Source organism: Cygnus atratus, chromosome 10 (assembly GCF_013377495.2).
Source record: "Cygnus atratus isolate AKBS03 ecotype Queensland, Australia chromosome 10, CAtr_DNAZoo_HiC_assembly, whole genome shotgun sequence".
In the NCBI taxonomy this organism is placed as follows: Eukaryota; Metazoa; Chordata; class Aves; order Anseriformes; family Anatidae; genus Cygnus; species Cygnus atratus.
In genome coordinates this window covers 18,458,656-18,476,675 of record NC_066371.1, presented here as the reverse complement: position 1 = coordinate 18,476,675, position 18,020 = coordinate 18,458,656, and the positions used below count along the sequence as shown (strand labels likewise).

The 18,020-nt window shown below is 37.4% G+C and overlaps 1 protein-coding gene across 1 annotated transcript in view; it reads left to right on the top strand.

The window, feature by feature from the left end:
- Nucleotides 1–18,020, top strand: part of EFCC1 (EF-hand and coiled-coil domain containing 1) — a 52,459-nt gene that overhangs the window by 25,566 nt on the left and 8,873 nt on the right. Inside the window, exons 3-5 of the mRNA XM_035558419.1 lie at nucleotides 13,753–13,898; nucleotides 15,901–16,036; nucleotides 16,340–16,505. Of these exons, the coding sequence (XP_035414312.1) occupies nucleotides 13,753–13,898; nucleotides 15,901–16,036; nucleotides 16,340–16,505 (448 nt within the window). The remainder of the gene's footprint in view (nucleotides 1–13,752; nucleotides 13,899–15,900; nucleotides 16,037–16,339; nucleotides 16,506–18,020) is intronic.

Sequence of the window (18,020 nt, the reverse complement as noted above, 5' to 3'; positions counted from 1 at the left end):
CTTAAGTATTGTTGTCTTTAAAAAAAAAAAAAAAAAAAAAAAAAGAGAGAAGCAAGAAGCCAAAACCTTTTGTTAAAATAATCTGGAGTAACATTGACTGGGAAAACATGAATCATGGTTACCCAACCTTCCTATGAAGAATTTTCCTAGCAACACATTCCATCTGTCCCCTCTCCCTCACCTCATTTATTAGCTCTCCTGCTTGAGAACTGCAGTGCTGCACAAAGGTCTGTGATGTCCACTTACAATCAGACATTTTTCAATAGTAAGACACAGTAGCACTGAGTCATACATGATTAGAGATCCTACCTAAATAATGTACCTTTTAAATACCCTAATGTTAGCAAGTTCTGTAATACCTTAAGTATGCAGCAGCTGAAATGGAATCACTGTCAGAATCGTTTTTGCATCACTTCAATTATCTTTAATGTAGCTCTGATTTGCTTTAGACATCTATGTTTCCAGACTGTGAAGCTAGAGTATCCAAAACAAAAGCAGAAAATGTATTTCAACCTAATCTAGTGTGTTTCTGGTTTCTGACAGTCTGCTAGGCTCCACAGAATCTGATGCTATTTATGACTTAAGCACTGCAGTTCTGGTGGATGTATGCATATTTCAAAGAGAAGCAGAGCAGCAGGCACTGTTAAAAGATGGAAGGTGGTTTTGTTTCATTTTTTCATACCCTTTTTAAACAATCTATACACAACTTCCAGCTCAGCTCTTATTTCATCAATCAAGTTTTCTGCTTGTTCATTTATAACGTAGTTGAAAAAATAGGGAGGAAAAAATCAGTTATTTTAAGTTACTAATAAAATCTAACTGATCCTTTCTCCCCAAAAAAAAAAAAAAGGAAGTCCTTTTATCATTTACATTATAAGTAATTCTTCTCAAGGGCTCCTGTCTGGATTTCATGGGACTGTTGTCCTAATAAAAAGGGAACACGTCACCTAGGTGGCTCTGAAGGGTCTACATACAATTTTAGAATATTGTCACAACCATATGATATCAGTGCTGGATAAGTTACAAGAACACTAGGTTTTGCTCTTGCTAATAAAAACATTATTGATCTAGTCTTGATCTCAGTAGTGCGTACTGATTTCAAACAGATTGGGTCATGATTTCCTTACACTGACACAATATAAACACAGGTAACATCATTTACATCATATAGCACCAGTCCTGTGGTCTGAAAACACAGCCACATTTTATAAACCCACACACGTGAGGAGAGTATCAAAAAAACAGCCTTAACAGTGCAATAACATTTCAAGAAGTGAAAAACCTTCAAGATCCAGCCAATAACCTATACGTTTCTAGCAACACTGTCTCTTCTAGGGATTCAACCAATGCTAATATGACCATGATCACATTTTTAGTCCCCATCTTTGTTGCCTTGTCGCATACCCAAGTTACACCTCTTAAGTGTCATTTAATGTATACTTATTCCATAGCCTATTTGTTTAACCATTTTAGCTCACAGTACCTTGAAATTCCATATTTTGCCTACTGGAAGTCATCCATAAAGCCTAGAATTTTGATATACACTCATATTAACCTGTCTTACATATATGACTTTTTTTTTCTGAAAGAGACAGGAAAAAGTTAACCATACCTTTTTTCCTCCATTAAATATTTGTAGTAATTTATGTTGACTTTCTGATGAACTGATAGAAGAGAGCTTTTCCTGGAGGAGTACTAAGCATTGCCTAAACCCCACATGAATCCCAATACTATGTTATTGAACAGCTGAACAGCATGGAAATTAATGCGTTATAATCATATCACAGAAACTGCAAAACAGCTTGTAAAGCAAAAGCTTGAGGAATACTTGTATAACTATTAACCTCAACTTGGTCAGGTCAGTTGTTTGAAAATGGTAATAATGAAATTTTAGCAAAACTTTTATGGAAACATAACTGTTTATATAAGGATTGCAACTGATACAGTGAAATTAAACTGTAATTTTAGTTTGTTTTGTGTCAATGAGACTACATATTTGGTTGAAATTACACACCTGCTCAAGTATTTTGCAGTTGTGGGAATAGGTATTATGTAAAGATAAATTTAGATGACTTTTAAGTAAACTTGACAATAAATACAATACAAACCTACTTGGCCTGAGGTTCCTCAGATAAAGAAATATATCTATCAGTTGAGGTTATGCTGGGATAAGCAGAGATCCACCCATGGATAAAGCAGCCAAGCCAGAGTGCTAACCATGCAAAGCCAGAAATCAGTTCTTATACAAAGGGAGCAGCTATGTACTGTTATGTTGCATTTCTGTCATAGGTATTTCTGTTTCCTAATCACATTTCTTATACAGCTGTATAACCAATAAAAGACTACATAGAAGCTGATATATTTGTTGTCAGAATGTGTCTAATAATGCAGGAATAATAGGCAATCCTTTCTGAACCTTTCTGAATCCTTTCTGAATCCTCTCTGAACTGGCAAATAACTTACAAACATTTAGGAAGGAAAGTAATTATTTGGAGATTACTGGAAAGGCAGTGTTATTTTTTGCAAGTCACCTACCCGAACATGAAAGCTCAAAGGAAGCAATGGGCATGCTGCTTTCAGGAAACTTAAAACTGTTTCAAAAAAAGCATCAGAATAGCAGGCATAGAGCTCAAATATGAAGGAGCTTGGATAATTAAACAGTATCTAGTAAAGAAATAGCCCTCTCTAAAGATCTAAGGATGTTTTGAAAACATTAGTGGGATAGAAAATACAACGTGGTGAGGTAATTGTTATTCTTGCTTCCTGATACAGGATCTGAGAAACATGGAAGCTGTGACTTCCCCATGGTCACAGCAGAAAGTTGCTGGCACCAACACTTCATGCTCAGGTCTCAGAACAGCTGCTCCCTTTGCTCTCTGGGCTTCTGGGCTCAGCATTCACAGCAGGACAGCTCCCGTTTGTGGAGTACCTGGGCACCTGCAGGGACCAAACAACTACACAGGCCTGCGTGTAATTTCCCCATGGGAGCTTAAGTATCTGACTTCAATACAACACTGATGGTTGCTGCCCCTCCTGTTAACGTACATTAACGTCATGTTTTCCTAAATACTTATTAAGAATTAGTCAGAAATAACTTGCAGCCAGCTTAAAGCACAAAGTTGAGTGTACCATCTTCCTTTTCTGCCTCTCCAAACCCATGAGGCTCTAAATCTACACAGCTCTGAGATAAGAACTGAAGGAACTTACATGCCAGTAAACACAGATGTTCAGAGTTTCTACCACATTAGGTGGTACAGTCTTGCATGCATCAAACAGAAGTGAAAAACAATGTTTTATCAAATGTTTTAAGCTCTAAAAGCTGAATTCAGTAGGATCTCCACCCTACTGATAAGGACTCCCTGATTCTCCTTAGGAAGAACACTTTTCTTTATCTAGCAGACATTAAAAGGATCACAGGATATTTGACCTTTACTGACATACACTGTAGCACATGGGAGATAAGAGAAGGATTCTTTGGGATTAAATAGCACATGTCTACGTGATGGAATATATGAGGTCTTTTTGTTGTTGCTGTTATACAAGCAATGGCAGAAGGCAATTATCTACAGCACACATCTCTGCTGCTCTTGTTTATCTGCCTTATATCAAGTATCTTTCTTATATCTGTCAGCGTGTTAGAAGTCCGTGGTATTTTAGTTACTATTTTTGGTTGTAGGCTTTCGAGAACCTTTCTGTAAAATATGAGTCAGGACACCAAGAGAGAGAAAAAGAATTCCGAAAATTAAGGTTTGCAGATGAGGAAGGAAGCATAGACTTAGCAGAATACATCCACAACTCATATACGTGCAGTTATGTAGCTGCCTTTTGTTTTTACATGCCTCTGCTGCTTTTTGTTATGGGCTGAAAGGAGATATCAAAAGTGTCTAGCAAGAGGTTTTACCAAGGGGACTATCAGCCTGACTAGAAGCAGAGAGGACTGTAAATCTTGCGTGAGTACTTGTTCTCAGACAGGCTTCAGCCTCATTTCAGACCAATACTTTCTGATAAGCCAAAGAAGTAAGTTTACTTGCACTGCTTCTCTGAAATGGACTTGTAATGTACCGCCAGGAAAGCGTCTTCAGCAAACTCTAGGCAGAAGGATCTATGTCCTATGAACCTAGCTGAGAGTATGGTTGAAGGATGTTGACCTGAGGAAGGGCAACCCACAAGATGCAATATCTATTAAAGGATGAAGCCTGGCTCAGATTCAAGTTCTGAAGTGACAGCCAACAGGATGGATCCACACCAGTGGGCAATACCATCCAACCCTCTTTTCTGTGCGAGGACCAACTGCAAAAGTCTTCTTAATGCACCTGCACATAGCCTGGTACTCCTAAGTCCTCATGTACCCTCTCTACTGAGTCTTGTGGGTTTGGGGAGTAATTCTAACACTGCCAGCATAACACAAACTTCAGTTGTGCTAAATTAATTGCTCCAGTACAAAAGGAAAGGAAACTCAGAGCGGCATGCAAGATAAGAAAAACGGAGTAATGGGTCTATGGCCTCCATTTCCATGCCTAGTTGGAAAGCTGATTCCGGGTTTTTCACTCAAATTTCCAAGTTTTGGGGAGGCTTTAACAAATAGCTTTTGTTCTAATAGTTCAATCAAGAAGAAGTGATACTTAAATTTTTCCAGCTTTAATTAAACCTGCATTGTGTGCATCCAAGCTCAAGAAATTCAGATATTTATACTGACTGTCTCACTAGCTGGCAATAGAGGTCTTTATTCCAGTGGAACAACATCTGGAAATCATTTCCTTTATTTCATCACAATAGAATTCACTAAGGGGGCAGCAATATCTGAATGACATAATTCCAAAGTGATGAATGTTTCTCCTGGATAATTCAGTGACTATTAACCATAAAATACCTCACACAGAGCAAGAAAGCCATATTCATCTTATATATACTTAGAACTACCAACTCACAATATAATTCCTTGCTAGGTACAGAATTTATAGGAGCACCGTAATCACCTCATCTGTTTAGCCTAATTATCAAATATATCTTCCATTCAGCAGCCCAAATGACTAATAGTTTATTAAGAATGTTAAGATTCAAAGTCAAACAAGGTTAAGGAAAACATCAAACAGTGAGACTCAGATCTCAAGCTGCATTTCAGAGCTGAAAGGAACATATTCTGCGAGTCACAAGAGGAAACCTGTCCATGCAGTTTTAATTCAGCTTCCTTATTCATTTATTTGTAATAAATATAAGAGTGTGTGAGTATCCATGCATAAAAGCATCCATTTTGTACTTCGGTGGGTCGCGCTTAATGCTTAATTCATCTTTACTATAAAAGTGGCCTTAAGTGCTACCCTAAAAACAAATGACTAGTTCCTCACCACAGTATAAGATAATAGACAAAGATTACCATAGAAGTCTTCAGGTAATTTTAGGTGCTCACTCTGACATAAATGTTCACAGTACCCAGTATTTTAGAGCAAAACACACAAATTATAGCTTCAGTGATTCCACGTTTCAGATACAGTTTGCACACCCCGTAGTCTCAAATTTCACATACAAAAAATTAGGATCCAATTATTATCTGTGCACACTAACACAGTAATTATGTGTAAAAAGCCTAAAGTAATTTGCCTAGTATTACACGGGGTATCCAGCAGAGACAGGAGTGGAATCAGCTTCAAAGGAGCATTTAGTTGCTGTAACAATGGCACTAGCCATTCTGTTCCTGCCTGTCTCACCTGACTTGCTACTTACACCTTCTGCAGTAGAAGAGAAAGGAACCTCCTGTCAGAAGTTTCCTTCTTTTCACAGTTGTTGTCCATCCACAGAAGTCATTTATCCCCTGCCTTGAACGAGGCAAGGGTCACGTAGGAAAAACAGACACTGATTTTTATAAATAATCGTAATGTAATGGATGTGCTCCTGGGGTTAAGGCAACCTTCTGACATCTTGTAAACTGAGAGCTTTCAAAGAGGAAAAAAAAAAAAAACACACAAGCAAAATAACAAATCTGCTTAAAACACAAGACTGTGTGTCAGATAGCACCATCATGGGCTGCCTGACATCTGTACCATACTTTTCCACCACCAGGGTCAGATTCTCCAAATTCTCTGCATAGATTTCTGCTCTGAGATAACCAAACAGCTGACAGCACAGTAAATTATCATCCTCCAAGTGGACCTGCAGCTGGGGAGGAGAAGCTAATTTGTGGATGCTTCTCCAAAACATTTACTGATAGGAGAGTAGTGGCGAGACTTCAAGAACTTGAATACCATACCAAACTTTATCAGGGAGCATGCCTGACCCTTAAGCACCTTTTTCTACACATATTTTCTGTGCCTTTCTGTCTCTACACCAGTCCTGTCTCCTTCATGGAGAAATAGCTGTTGTAATTTCACTATTATATTATTTTCACCTCAATCACTTTACCTGTTCAGGAAGTAATTCAACTGCATATATCTTTCAGCAGTAAAACCTGATTGAAAGGTCTCTCCCCAACCTGCTCACTCCTGTCACAGCCCTGCATTTTTGCATCTCCTGAAAGACAGAGCTCTTAGGACATTGATCCAAATTTTAAACTTCTCTCCAAAAGTAAGAGGAAGGAGATACTTTAATACACTTTATTTCAGGAATCCAGTTCATAGCAGCACAAGCACTTGCACAACTCATGAAGCGTTATGATAAGGAATGAGAATATGGAGAATGGGAGCAAGGTGTTAAGGGTACAAGATTGAAAGAAAGGGAGATTTTTTCTTCTGAATTTATCTTGGACTACTCCATCAGGCCTATGCAGCTCCTGTGGTCTTCCCTGCATCAAAGTCACCACTCCCTGTGCCAGCATGTTTAGCAGAGAGAGCACCAGGAATGCAAAAGGGACAATCTTCCTGATCTCATTCTTGGCTGCTAATGACATCTTGCTTAAGGTAAACTAAAGTAAACACAAATGTTGGCAAAGTTTATATATTTCTTTGTGGCTATGGGCTGGAACATGTTCAATACTTCAGAGTTCTTAAAAACAGTCACTGCTCCAGACAAGGGAGACATGAGGCCTTTTAGGAATGTCTTTAATTCTGTTGTTCTTGCTTACCTGAAACCTGAAAGATCAGCATAAGAAACATTTGGATTGGAAGAAATTCAACTCAAATGGCATAGGACAACAATATGCAACTGAAGAACTTGGAATCTGGATCTTTGAGAACCCAAAGTGTCAGGAAACGCCCATGTACAGCCCATAAAATCCGGTTTTCTAATGTGATCTCAGATTGTAAGTAGTGGAATAGCAAGAGAACAACTGACAAATGAACAATAAAGACCTGTACTAAGAGCAGCTGATTTCTGAAAAACAACTTCCCTCCCTTGTCTGCACAAAAGTTTGATTTGTCTCAAAAAATGCTTGAAATCATCACAGGAAGAGCTGCATGACAGCAAGGAATAATTCTGTTACCCTCTGCTAGTATGGCAGATTTGCCTGGTTATATGCACTGTGCAGAAAGATGGAAACGTTCAGCGAGAACACACATTGCCATCAGTGAGATGATTTTTCCTAGAGGACAGTGATTCTGGCAAGAAAGTTAAAGTCATCAGCCGATAACAGGAAACCTCTCCAAACTGTAACCATCATTACAGAGGCTCTTAAGTTACAATTTTGTTCTTATTTCAGCACAAATCAGGGATATTTAGTCATCTTTATTATTTATAACAAATTCATACTTGTAAAATTTTAGATTTAATGCTTTACAGACCAAGCATTTTAAAATCTAAACTATTCATAGGAAGTTCATTCAATATGATTTCTGTTGGAGAGAGATCCACAGCTTAAAATGCCAACCAAAGACAGATGTATTCAGTAAACCTACAGACACTTAGATACACTGTGAAAACAGATTTAATCTGCATGATGTATGAGAAGTCATAAATAAATCAAAATATGCACACCCCATGCGCTCTGCAATTCCCTGTTGGTGATGAGCCAGAATTGAAACCGTTCCAGGTTCCCTAACTCTGACAGTTTGGGTAAAAATAGTACAAAGATAAAACCACACCTGATTTTAGATGAAAAGACCAGTCATACACTTTTAAATTGAAGTATAGCTTAGTTTGGCTAACTATACTTTGGGCCATGTACATACCTTGACACAGTTGCCTGATCTGCTCTAAATAAGTCTGTAAAAGGGACTAGTTAAAGACCTATAAACACGAAGCTAAATAATTCCTCAGAGTTATTTTATGATTAGTCAGGAATTATTGAAGTTAAAGACTTGTTTAGCCCCAGAAGCAGGTGGTTTTTGCTGCAGTTAGAAGTTTCCATAACAGGAGTGCCAATTAAAAGCCAATTAGTCACAGACATTACTTTAAGGTCCAGTACTTTCCGACTCTCCACTCTTGATTTTCCCTCTCTGGAGCTGCCTATTATTCTCAGCACAAAGGCTTGAAAATGCATGTGGGCTGCTTGCCTGTCACCACAGAAACCTTGCCACACCGCACCGCGCACAGATGCTTCCCAGGCATCTTCCGAACTACTTTCCCCTCTGATCTTTGCCCTAAGCAAACGTGCTGTTTATTCACTCCTCTCATTTATGAAGACCCATTAGATGTTGTATGAATACTGATGAGAAAAGAATTAAACCTATGGTTAAGAATGAGTGGAGATTCCACTTCTAAGAACCTACCGTGACAGTGAAAGCATGACGGTTGGCCTGTTTCATTATGCTCGTCTTTAAATCCTGAAGTTTCTGCCAGTTCAAAATTAAGAGTCTGGATTTGGCACTAAGTTTTACTGAACAATAAAAAGCTCCCAGACAGGAAAAAATGACCTAGTGGTTAAAGGACATGATAAGAAATCGGGAGATCAGGGTGTTTCATTGCTCCACCACCAAAAAGCATCACCGTGCTGCCATTCATGCCTCCACCACCTCATTTTGGGGTGATGAAACACTGGGTACTCCAGCAATGAGAACTGAGGAGCATGAAACAACCTTCTGTTCTGGTTGGTTTCCATCTGCTTTTAAGTTAAAACCAAAATTGTTAGAATCCAACCAGAAATTTGCTGCCTTCTTGAAACATTCTCCAAAGTCAATGTGGGATCCCATTTCCACAGGAAACTGTTTTAGATATTTACATATATATATTTATTTATTATAATTTATTATAATAATAATAATTAATTATTATTATTATATATTATATAATATTATAATAATTATAATATTTATTTATATATATGTGTGTGTGTGTGTATATATATATATATATATAACCTTTATTCCAATAGACAGCAAAGATTCACTACTACTGTACATTTACTCAGCTTACTCTTCTGTGCCCAATCTCAGATGAGAACCTTCTTTGATCCAGCTCATATTTAGTTTCTACTTATAAAGGAATGGCAAGCTTCCCCTTTATGCGAGCAGTAACAGCAACTCCCCCCCCAAGGCATACCAAAACTACAAATTTCCAGGGTATTTATTTCCAACAGATCCTTGACATTAAGTATTGTAGCTCAGCAAACATAAAATCTCTTTGGTGTTGTGTGTGTGTATTTGCTTGCTTTTAAAAACTTCCATATTTACTCATCTTGCTGCTTGCATTTTTCCTTCATTTTTATCTGGCACAGAAGAGCTCTGGAATTCCAGCTTGTCTGGCCATACGTTCCTTCATGCATGTTTAAAATACGTCCCATTTCCAGATACCTTGAAATAATTGTACTTGCTATGTTTGGTTCTAGAAATCAAGGCTTAATCTGTGCCCTTTTTTTAGGGCATAACAAATTATAATTTCACTGTATTCCTGTTGGAGAAACCAAGGCACAATGTGATTAGATACAGAGGGCAGAGCCTGTGCCAGAAGTAAGATCTTAGTTCTGGAGCATCCGGGTCTGAAAACTCTTGCTCAAAATTCCTTTTTTTTTTTTTTCCTCTCTAGTTTCCCAGATGAATATCTCTAGAGAGGAATGATATGGCTGTCTTTAATCATATATTGAGTGGGAAGACCTAACAAAACACACCATCTGAATGACTCCTTTAATTTCCCCACAATAAAAGAGGGCTGATGACATCCTCTCAGGAAAACTACTATAGAATGAATAATCACAGTTTGTGCTTTGGACTTGATCAACTAATTTTAAGTTCCCTTATAAAAACTGCAGAGAGGTAAAAGCACTATTTAGGCCTGTTCTGAATCTTGTCCAAGTAGATACAGTCTATTTTAAATCCTGCCAGGGTGCACTGAATTTTATGGGAAGGACTTAAAATTTTATTTTATTTTTTTCTTAAACTGAACTTCTCAATGTTCTTTGGACTGCAAGCTAAATTTAAAACAGGTTGCCAGGTGTAAGACATTAATACCACCACCAACAGATCAAATTAAACGTTACAGCACTTACCCACTGTTAATAGAGAAGATTTTGATGATACTTGAGTATTCTTCTCAGTCTTTTTATGGGTCAAAACCTTAACCAACTTTGAAACTACAGTTAATATTCAATGAAACCTCAATATTGCTATATTATGCAACCTAACTCTAGAAATCTCTAAAATCCATGCAGATGTAAATTACGCCATTGCTCAAGTTTAAAAGAACAATCCACAAAATACTGGATAGTCAAAAACTGTAAACAATTCCTATTGAGTATCAGGACCCAACTTAGTTTTCTTTAAAAATGAAGAAAATTACTGCATTTCAGAAAAATAAAATGTGATATCCTTGTTAAAGGAAATACTACATTCCACAGTACCGTCCAAAACTCTGAAACACAGCAAAACTCTGCAGAAATCTCAGGAGCTTCCATTTTGAATGCCCAAGCTTGCTATGTAAGATAGCTTTGTAGGCTACCTTATGATTCTGCCAGAATTAATGCAAGCTAAATGACTAGCCAAGCTTTATTCTGGAGCTGCTATTTCCTTTGACTGAACAGGAAATCCAATTGTTGCTAAGTAATAGCACAAACTGTAAACAAAATACATCATTAATTTCCATGCAGTCAGCTCTACCTGAGGGAGTAAAGAGCAGTGATGATTTCTAAGCAAGGTTTGCCTCACTTTCTGTCCCTACGGATTTTTGAAATACTGACATTTTAAAAAAAATCACGATCATATTCACTTAGTGCACATATACTTTCAGAAACACCAAGAAAACTAATATTGGTGTGGTTCTTCAGGAACTGACAGCAGTTGTGTTAGATTAAACAAAAGCTCTTAGTGATACTTATCTCTAGCTTGGCACCAGCTCTTCTATTACTACATCTGAAGTCCTCTTTCTAGCAGTAGTTGAATTTACTGGCAGGAAGCATTTAGAAGGTTTGTACAAAATGCTATTGTGCAACTTGTTTGAGTAGAATCAATTTTCGAAGTGTTTTAGCTCTCATTTTATGTTGATGAATATTTACTGAGTTAAGTGCAACAAATATTCAATATTCATCAAACCAAAACCAGTCTTAGAAAGAGTTCAGAGGGAGATTAATTTACTGTAAAGCCCCTGAATTTGGTTTGCTTTCTTCTGCACGTAGATTCTTTGTGAACTACATGATGGCTCCTACAGGGAAAACAATATAATCATGCTATAATATGGTCTAAGTGGGAAAATATCCTGATGTAACTATTGAAAGTAAAAAAGAAAGCAAAGGAAAAATATTCAATATGAAGTACATTACATTACACAGCATACACATGGAAAGTACAAAATCTTGTAGTGGACTGGATCCTGCTCATTTAGCTCCATATTTGAGAGGTTGCTTATTCCTTGCTCTGAAAATAGTTGATATAAATTTTACATATGGGGATTGATATTCCAATTTTCCATTCATCCAATGTGACGAGTTTTTTTAATTACAAGTGTCTGATTTTATAAAACCTTCATAGCTCTAATTTCCCTAACATTTTGTGGAATAAAGTTGCATATATACAGTGAAAAAAAGAATGCTAAAAATTAATTCGCTGTTATATTATTATATCTCAGTTTCGTTAAGTATGTTTTTTTTTACTGTTTTAAACATAAATAGGAGCATCTGGATTCATTTCCTTTGTCTCCTATATTGCAACCTGTATTTTGTCTAAAATAGCAATACTGTCTTCCAGTATATTTATAAGAAAGCACAGGTAGGAAAGCCAACCTGAACCAAACTAAATGTCCTGCAATGAGAAGAGAAAAATTCACGTGTACTTCACATGATGGTCATCTCACATTCCATTTCCATTCTTTCCAAAACAGGATTTTTTATTTATTTTTTTTAGAAAATAAAATGAATCTATGTGAGTAGACTTGTTAGACTTTGCTCCATGTACAATAAAAGTCTCCATTTTACTACACGGAATCTTCTTTAACTCTCTTAGATGCCTGGGTCGTCTTCTTGATTGGATAAAAACATTTAAAACTCAACTACATGAAAATACACTCTGGATTATTCCTCCAATGCACGTTACTTCAAATTTCCTCACAAGTACTGCCCCAATGCTCTCCATTTAGGTAACTATCAATTACTCAGTCTGAACAATCATTGTCCTTCACATTGAATTAAATTACTTTTTTTAAAAATAGTTTTGATTGACAAGTTTAAGGACTCACATTCATCAGATTTTTTTTAAATCCATAAATAATGCTACTTATCTCTAATGTAGCTGATATCAAAGTATTTCGCAATCTTCTTTCTTTTTTAATCTGAGTACCACATCCTGAAAATTGTTTCCTTTAAGAAACAGAATACTACATTCCCCTCAAGAAAAAAAAAAAAATACACAATTTCAAATGAGATTGTTAGTAATTCAGAAGCACAGTGCTCACTGGTTTGCAGGTGCAAGACTCCATTCACATATTCTTTCTGACTTTCCAGTAAAAACAGTACTCGGGAGACTTAGACCTAAACCACCTAAAAGACATCTCCCTGATGTCTTTTGTTATAAATAACTGAGCAGAGAATTAGAAGACAGAAGTACTGAATACTAATCTTTATTTTTGAATTAACTACGTAGTCTTGGTAAAAGGTCTTGATTTGGTCTTGAAAACAAAGTAATTCTGAAACCTTGGTCTCACTGAAATAAACAGAGCCAAGTTTCCTATATCTCTCTGTGAACATAGACCACAAGCTTTATATTTTTACATCTGTAAAATAAGAGGTGTACTTTAATGTCTCATAAGGGCAGTATGAAAACCAGTAAGTCAATATGTGTATGGTGTTTGAAACTGTGAAACACAACACCGGTGGCTATTAGTGCTGTCCTCTTCTTATGTCCTAGAATGTGACTAACATTCCAGTCTGCTTAATATTGTAAAGGGGCCACAAAAAGTCTTTAATACTGTTCTTTATGCTAAACTGAAGCTTGGTTCAATGTTGAACCAGACAAGTAGCCTGACATTTGTAAATCTGAATACTGCTCTATGTGAGAGGATGCAAGACTTGCTATCCTAGCTATAAACGTGTCCGTGTTAAAAAAAGAAACACGCACTCCACCACTGACAGTTGAAAACAGAGAGACTGTGAGAGACATGGCCAGACTAGACTGTTTCCATATATGTTGCCCAGATGTCTTTGAGATGAACTAAAAGCTATAAGTAACATTTAGTTCTTATTACCTAACTCTAAGAAGAAAATCCATCTTCCTTTGATTCTCAGCAAAAACAACCAAAGGCAGTCCTTGGCAGTTTGATTTCACAAGCACTGAAGGTAAACGATCCTGTTCTTTTGTAGCAAGCCTGAACAATTTCTATTATATGCTACACCATGCACATTCATTTTTTTTTTCCTCTCCTTTCAAATTTGCTACAAGTCCACTTTATTTTACCTTTCTTTTCCAGATCAGAAATTGTGAAATTTCAGCTTCCCTCAGGAAGCAGCCCAGAGGAGAAAGATGCAGCAGCTTCACCAGATGGAAGATACTGCTTATCTGTTGTGCAGCAAGATCGAATATCTCCCACTGGCGGAGCTGGGATTTCCGAGAACGGTATCAAGTCTAGTATCCAAATATTTTATCTCCTCACTGATTTGTAAGATCCTCAGCAGAAAAATAATATAGATATTAGTCCACCAAAGCTGCTAATAAGTCTTAATACATCTTGAAACCCTAGATATAAATAAAAGGTTAAAATCTCAGTTTTTTACTTCTCCCTCCTCAAATAATTTTGTTTCATACAAGACTGAACACGTCACTTAGAGCTAGGATTTAGAACAACTGGGTTTTTTTGTTTTATATTCACCATACCAAAACCTTTTTCCTGTCTTAGGGATACAAAGTTTTTGCTGTTGTCATTTTTTAACTAAAAACCTCATAAGTTCAGCTGAAGTCATTTCCAAAGAAACTATTTGCAGTTGATATTCTGTACAATAACAATCTTTGGAAATATTCTGGCTGCTTCACAGCTCTGAAGAGATCCAACCTGCTTTGCGCATGTAGCCCTAACCACTGCCATAGCACCACTCACTTGTGATTTCTCATGGGACTGCGTGAGTCATTCTTTGAAATTCTTCTAAAGTCACAGAGTTTGCCTAGACTAGCTCTAATTTAAAATGACCTAGACAACAATTTACTGGTACTAGAGCTTTCAAAGAGATGACAACTTTTGGTGGATCATTTAGCTGCTTTAACAATGAGAGGCGTTACAATAGTCATCTTAGAAGCCAAACACCTTCTCTCCCTTTGGCTTTCTTGACCAGTGGAGAGCAACTGCAAAGTATGTTCAGTAAGACTGATTTACCTTCAATGAATTTTTGAGAGATCTCATTCAAAGGAGACAAAAACAGTTATCTGAAATTAACTGTAAGAAACAATACATCTTTACTACAGACTAGAGAACTGTATGTACCGACATAAAGTTAGATTTTGTGTATTTATTGAATGGATCTGGCAAGCAGCTGCTCAGGAATGGAAAAAAAAAATGATATTCAAATATAGTTTACTTTGCAGCATGTTCTCCATTTGGTAAGACTTACAAAATTGAGCTACTTTCACAAATATGTTATTCAATCAAGCACTTTTGCCAGCTCAAAGACAGATCCCATGTCTAATCTACGTTACCCATATTTCAAGTTCAAACAGCTTTTTAGAAAAAGTTATTCAAACATATTAACCATGGAGAGTTTTTTCAATCTTAAAATGTGAAGAAGTGTTCCATCAAACAAATAAAAAAGGATTGGTTACGCAGAAAAGAAAAGAAACTGCAAATGAAACTGCAAAATTGAACAACTGCAAAACTGCGTGCATGTTTGGGATAAACCTAGATAAGCTATATATACAAGCCTAAGTACAAATTTATTTATAAAATCTTTAGGTAAAATTTAATAAATATTAATTCCTTAGGCAGAAGAGTCCTTGCATCAATAGAATAACGTGAATTATTCTGCATTAGCCAGATGACCTCTTACTTGGCACATGAGGCTTACACTAGACAGGTAAAACTAAGCACTAGATACCTCTGGGTCTAATATTACAGTTTTGTGTTAAAACCAGCATCCCTTCAAAGCACAGTAAGCAAATGAATCAGAGAGTATTAAAATCATGTTCCTGAACTCTGAATGTGCATTCGGCTGGTTCAATGACTATATAAAAAACCCTAACACAGTACAGGAGTTTCTTATTCCCATTGAAAAGTGTATATTCAATTGTATACATGAAGCACAGTTGTGCTAATAATACATTGTTCCTTCACACTTAACCTTGCATTTAACTAAGTTAAATGAAAGTAAAGAAAACAGCTCTACATTACCTGCAAGAAGGTGCTGAGATATTCAAGATTCTTTAAAAAAAAAAAAAAAAAAAAAAAAAAAAAAGTATTTACCTTTGCTGAGGCTACCCTGCCCTAGATTCAAAGCCCCTTTCCACAGGTGGTGTTTCACTGGGGAGTTTAAAACCTCACCTCGCGCTTTCTGGGTCTCGCTGGTTTGAATCACCACAGCTGTAGCGCATCAGGGTGGCTGTTTGGGTGCTGAGTGGCTGTTGATCTCTCAAGCAGATGACCAGCTGTTCCGCTCTGTGGAGGGCCAGGCTGCCTCTGATGAAGAGGAGGAGAAGTGGGCAGGAGACCAGCAATCCCAGGTGGCCCAGGTGAAGAAAATACTGGCCAAGCTCCCTTGCTGTGGCAGCGGGTATGTTTCTGAGATGCATGCTACCTGAGCCCTTTGAGAATATTTCCTCATGACCTGAGGGCACCATGGCTTCTGTGTAATATAAGCCATAATTCTACCTGGCAACATCAGCAGGCCCAGCCTTTACAGCAGGTGGGAAGCAATGGCTTAAATACCCCCCACTTAATCCTAATCAGCATCAGCTGGGACACCAAATTATTATCTGTGGTGACAAAAGTTTGGTGGGAAAGCAGGCTTTGTTTTATTTTTTAATATAAACATTACGAGCGATAGGAACTCTTTTTTCTTCGCATATATACATAGATGTGATGAAAAACTGCAGAAGAAGTTGATGTCGTACTTGGAGATCACTGATGCTGATGGCTCTGAAACAGCCCCTGCAGAGCTGGAGGAGAGAAACACACAGCTAACTGAGCAGCTGGAGCTTAAGGGACACGAAGTGAAAAAACTGGAAACAAACATGGAAGAGGTAACAGGTGCCAAGCATAGTGTGAAGGAGTTATTTATGCAGCTTGAAGTGGCTACAGCTACATCCATATGCATTTATTTTTGTTCTGGCCTTCCCATTTTCTGTTGCTGGTGTTTCTCACTGTGCCATGAATTTGTTAGCAAAACCATGTCACGCTTTTCTGTAACACCTGCATTGCCAGTGTGGCTCCTGCCTGAATCCTCATTTATTTGGAGGATGAGATGTGCACCAGCTGCAGTCAAACCCAGGCCCTTGAAACACCACCCTTTATTTCAATGGCTTAGGGCATTCACTGATGCCATGTTTGGGATTGGAACCATTACACACCAAAGAGCTGCCATGCATGTTAACTCTGGGGTTGTTACATGTAACTTGTGTTCTCCCAGCGGCTGGAGGTCTTAGGACATGAGGAGTATGCCATCAAGAGCTGAGGAACCAAACTCTTTGAGAAATCCCTCCAGTTGCTCACCATTTTGCAGTCCTTAAGAGGAAATCATCCAGTTTACTTTGGTTGGTTCTCAGGATTAAACCAAGGTATTTTTAATGAAAAAAATGGGTCTCAGGTTTAGCAGCATGCTCATCTTTGCTTCAGCAGGGGTTAAAACTACAGTAGTTAAAAGTCTCAGTGCAGTATCCTAGTAGTCGTGTGTGATATTACTATTTAAATACTGCAAACATCATCCATTGATGGTCCTAGATCTAAATGCTACTGATCTTTCTACGAAACAAAATAAGACAGAGAGCCAACTCACTGCAACGTGAATTTAAAATCAGAAGCATGAATCCTTTTGAGCCTGGTAGAAACTTATTCTTATCCTCCCTTACTTTTATTTACCCAGTATTTATATTGCATGTGCAGCTTTTGGTATTTATTGTTGCTGCAAAACAGACAAGCAGCAAGTGATTCCTTTCAAAAAGGTGACTGTTCTCGTAATCAACACCAAACAAATCGAAGGATTGAGAAATTCACTCTTTCTCTAACTTGTAAATAAGTCTATTGGTTTAATAAACCACCAAGAATACTTTCTCTGATGACCTGACAAATGTACTTTATACGTTACCCTTTATACTTCTGTCTGGACTTGCACAGTGCTGATGAAAGACGAGACATAACAACAAAGCTAACAAGTAACAAACCCAGCAGGCAAGTGAAAAGCAACACTCTCAAATACTGATTTACTAATTGATTTCATCTAAAACTGTAAAACCAGGGGATAAAACAGCTGTGAAATTTTTCATGTCTTGAAAGTTCTGCTTTCCAACAACTGAACATTTAAAAATACTTCTGAAGAGAGGAGGAGGAAGACGTCAGGACTGGGGGATAATAGATGGAGAAAACATGAGCAAATTCTGAAAACAAAGCAAGATGCTGCCAAGTGTAGTGTTGCAAAGAAATGATGATCATTTTCTATAAAAGCTCACATACAAACTCTCAGCTTAATTAAAGACAACTAGTTCATGACCTGTCATACAGGGTCCAATGAAAAGTTCATCCTAATACCACGTGCTTGATGA